The sequence below is a fragment of the Arachis ipaensis genome, chromosome B03 (assembly GCF_000816755.2).
Source record: "Arachis ipaensis cultivar K30076 chromosome B03, Araip1.1, whole genome shotgun sequence".
In the NCBI taxonomy this organism is placed as follows: Eukaryota; Viridiplantae; Streptophyta; class Magnoliopsida; order Fabales; family Fabaceae; genus Arachis; species Arachis ipaensis.
In genome coordinates this window covers 363,103-364,327 of record NC_029787.2, presented here as the reverse complement: position 1 = coordinate 364,327, position 1,225 = coordinate 363,103, and the positions used below count along the sequence as shown (strand labels likewise).

General features: G+C 23.0%; 1 protein-coding gene across 2 annotated transcripts in view; it reads right to left on the bottom strand.

Annotated features, from left to right (window-relative positions):
* LOC107632439 (thiosulfate sulfurtransferase 16, chloroplastic-like) overlaps nt 1-1,225 on the bottom strand; it is a 2,999-nt gene that overhangs the window by 1,352 nt on the left and 422 nt on the right. The window contains exon 3 of one of the 2 annotated variants that reach the window (XM_021117504.1): nt 846-916. The exons of the other annotated variant lie outside the window; for it this stretch is intronic. Coding sequence (XP_020973163.1) covers nt 846-914 — 69 coding nt within the window. The 5' untranslated portion in view covers nt 915-916. The remainder of the gene's footprint in view (nt 1-845; nt 917-1,225) is intronic. 2 annotated transcript variants of the gene reach the window in all.

Here is a 1,225-nt window from a genome sequence, read left to right as displayed (position 1 = left end):
GTATAGTATTGAGATATATAATTAGGGATTTAAATTAAGTTTTTTTGCTTTTTGTAGGTTGTAGCGGGCTATTATCTATTTTAGAAGTAATTATGCTAATGTGTCATATTTAGAATTTTTCTAAAGTATTATTTTTAATTCAAAAATAAAAATAAAAACGTTATAAAGTAAAAACATTAATGCTACAAAAATAGTACTCCAAAGCAAATTAATTTAATTTAGTTCAATTTTATAATATAAGTTAGAGACTATAACTTTATGACAAGCTGACATTAAAAAAATGGGTAAAATATATTTTTTATTCTTGAAATTTGGCAAAGGTTTTAAAAGTATCTCTAAGTTTTATTTTATTTCAATTTTGTTCAAAAAATTTTCGATTTGCATCAAATATACTTTCGACGGCTAAATTTTCAAAAAATTTAAGACCAATTTAATAATAATGCATGAAAATTATGTTTGATTTGTTTGTGTTGAGGGTTCTTATGAAATTGTTGTTGAATTGGTCTTAAATTTTTTGAAAAATTAGCCGTCAGGAGTATATTTAATGCAAATCGAAAATTTTTGGGACAAAATTGAAACAAAATAAAATTTAGGGATATTTTTAAAACTTTTATCAAACTTCAGGAACAAAAAATATATTTTACCCTAAAAAAATTGTTCAAAATGAAATTATAATTGTATTCATGTGTCATCAATGCTGACCAAAAAGGCAAAAATTAAAATCTCATTTTTATCATACAAAATTAAGAAATTAAAAAATAAAATTTGAGATATAATAAAGCAATAAGTTAAATGGGATACTCTATTCTTATAAGATTGGTAATTAAGGCTAATGATGCACTCACAACAACGATTTTGTCATGTTTGCTGAATTGGGATGAGACTTGTTCAATGAAATCAGCGTTTTTTGTCATATCTGCATATTAATTGATCATTAAACTCATTAATTAGAGAGATTTAAATTACAAGTTAAATTTCAGAGGAAATTCCTCACTTTAAATTCCTCAAATTTAATGCTTTTGTTTTCTTTTAATTGTTCCTAGTATCCTTTAATTCCATACATAAGATCTGTCGAGTTAATGAGTTGTTACGTATACAAAGTAAAATTTAAATCAAATTTTTACTACTTATTTAAATGAACGATTGAATTGATTATTTGATCAATTCAAATTCAAATTGGTTGCTTTTGTTTTTTTTTTTATTAGAATTTAGTATAAGCTTATTA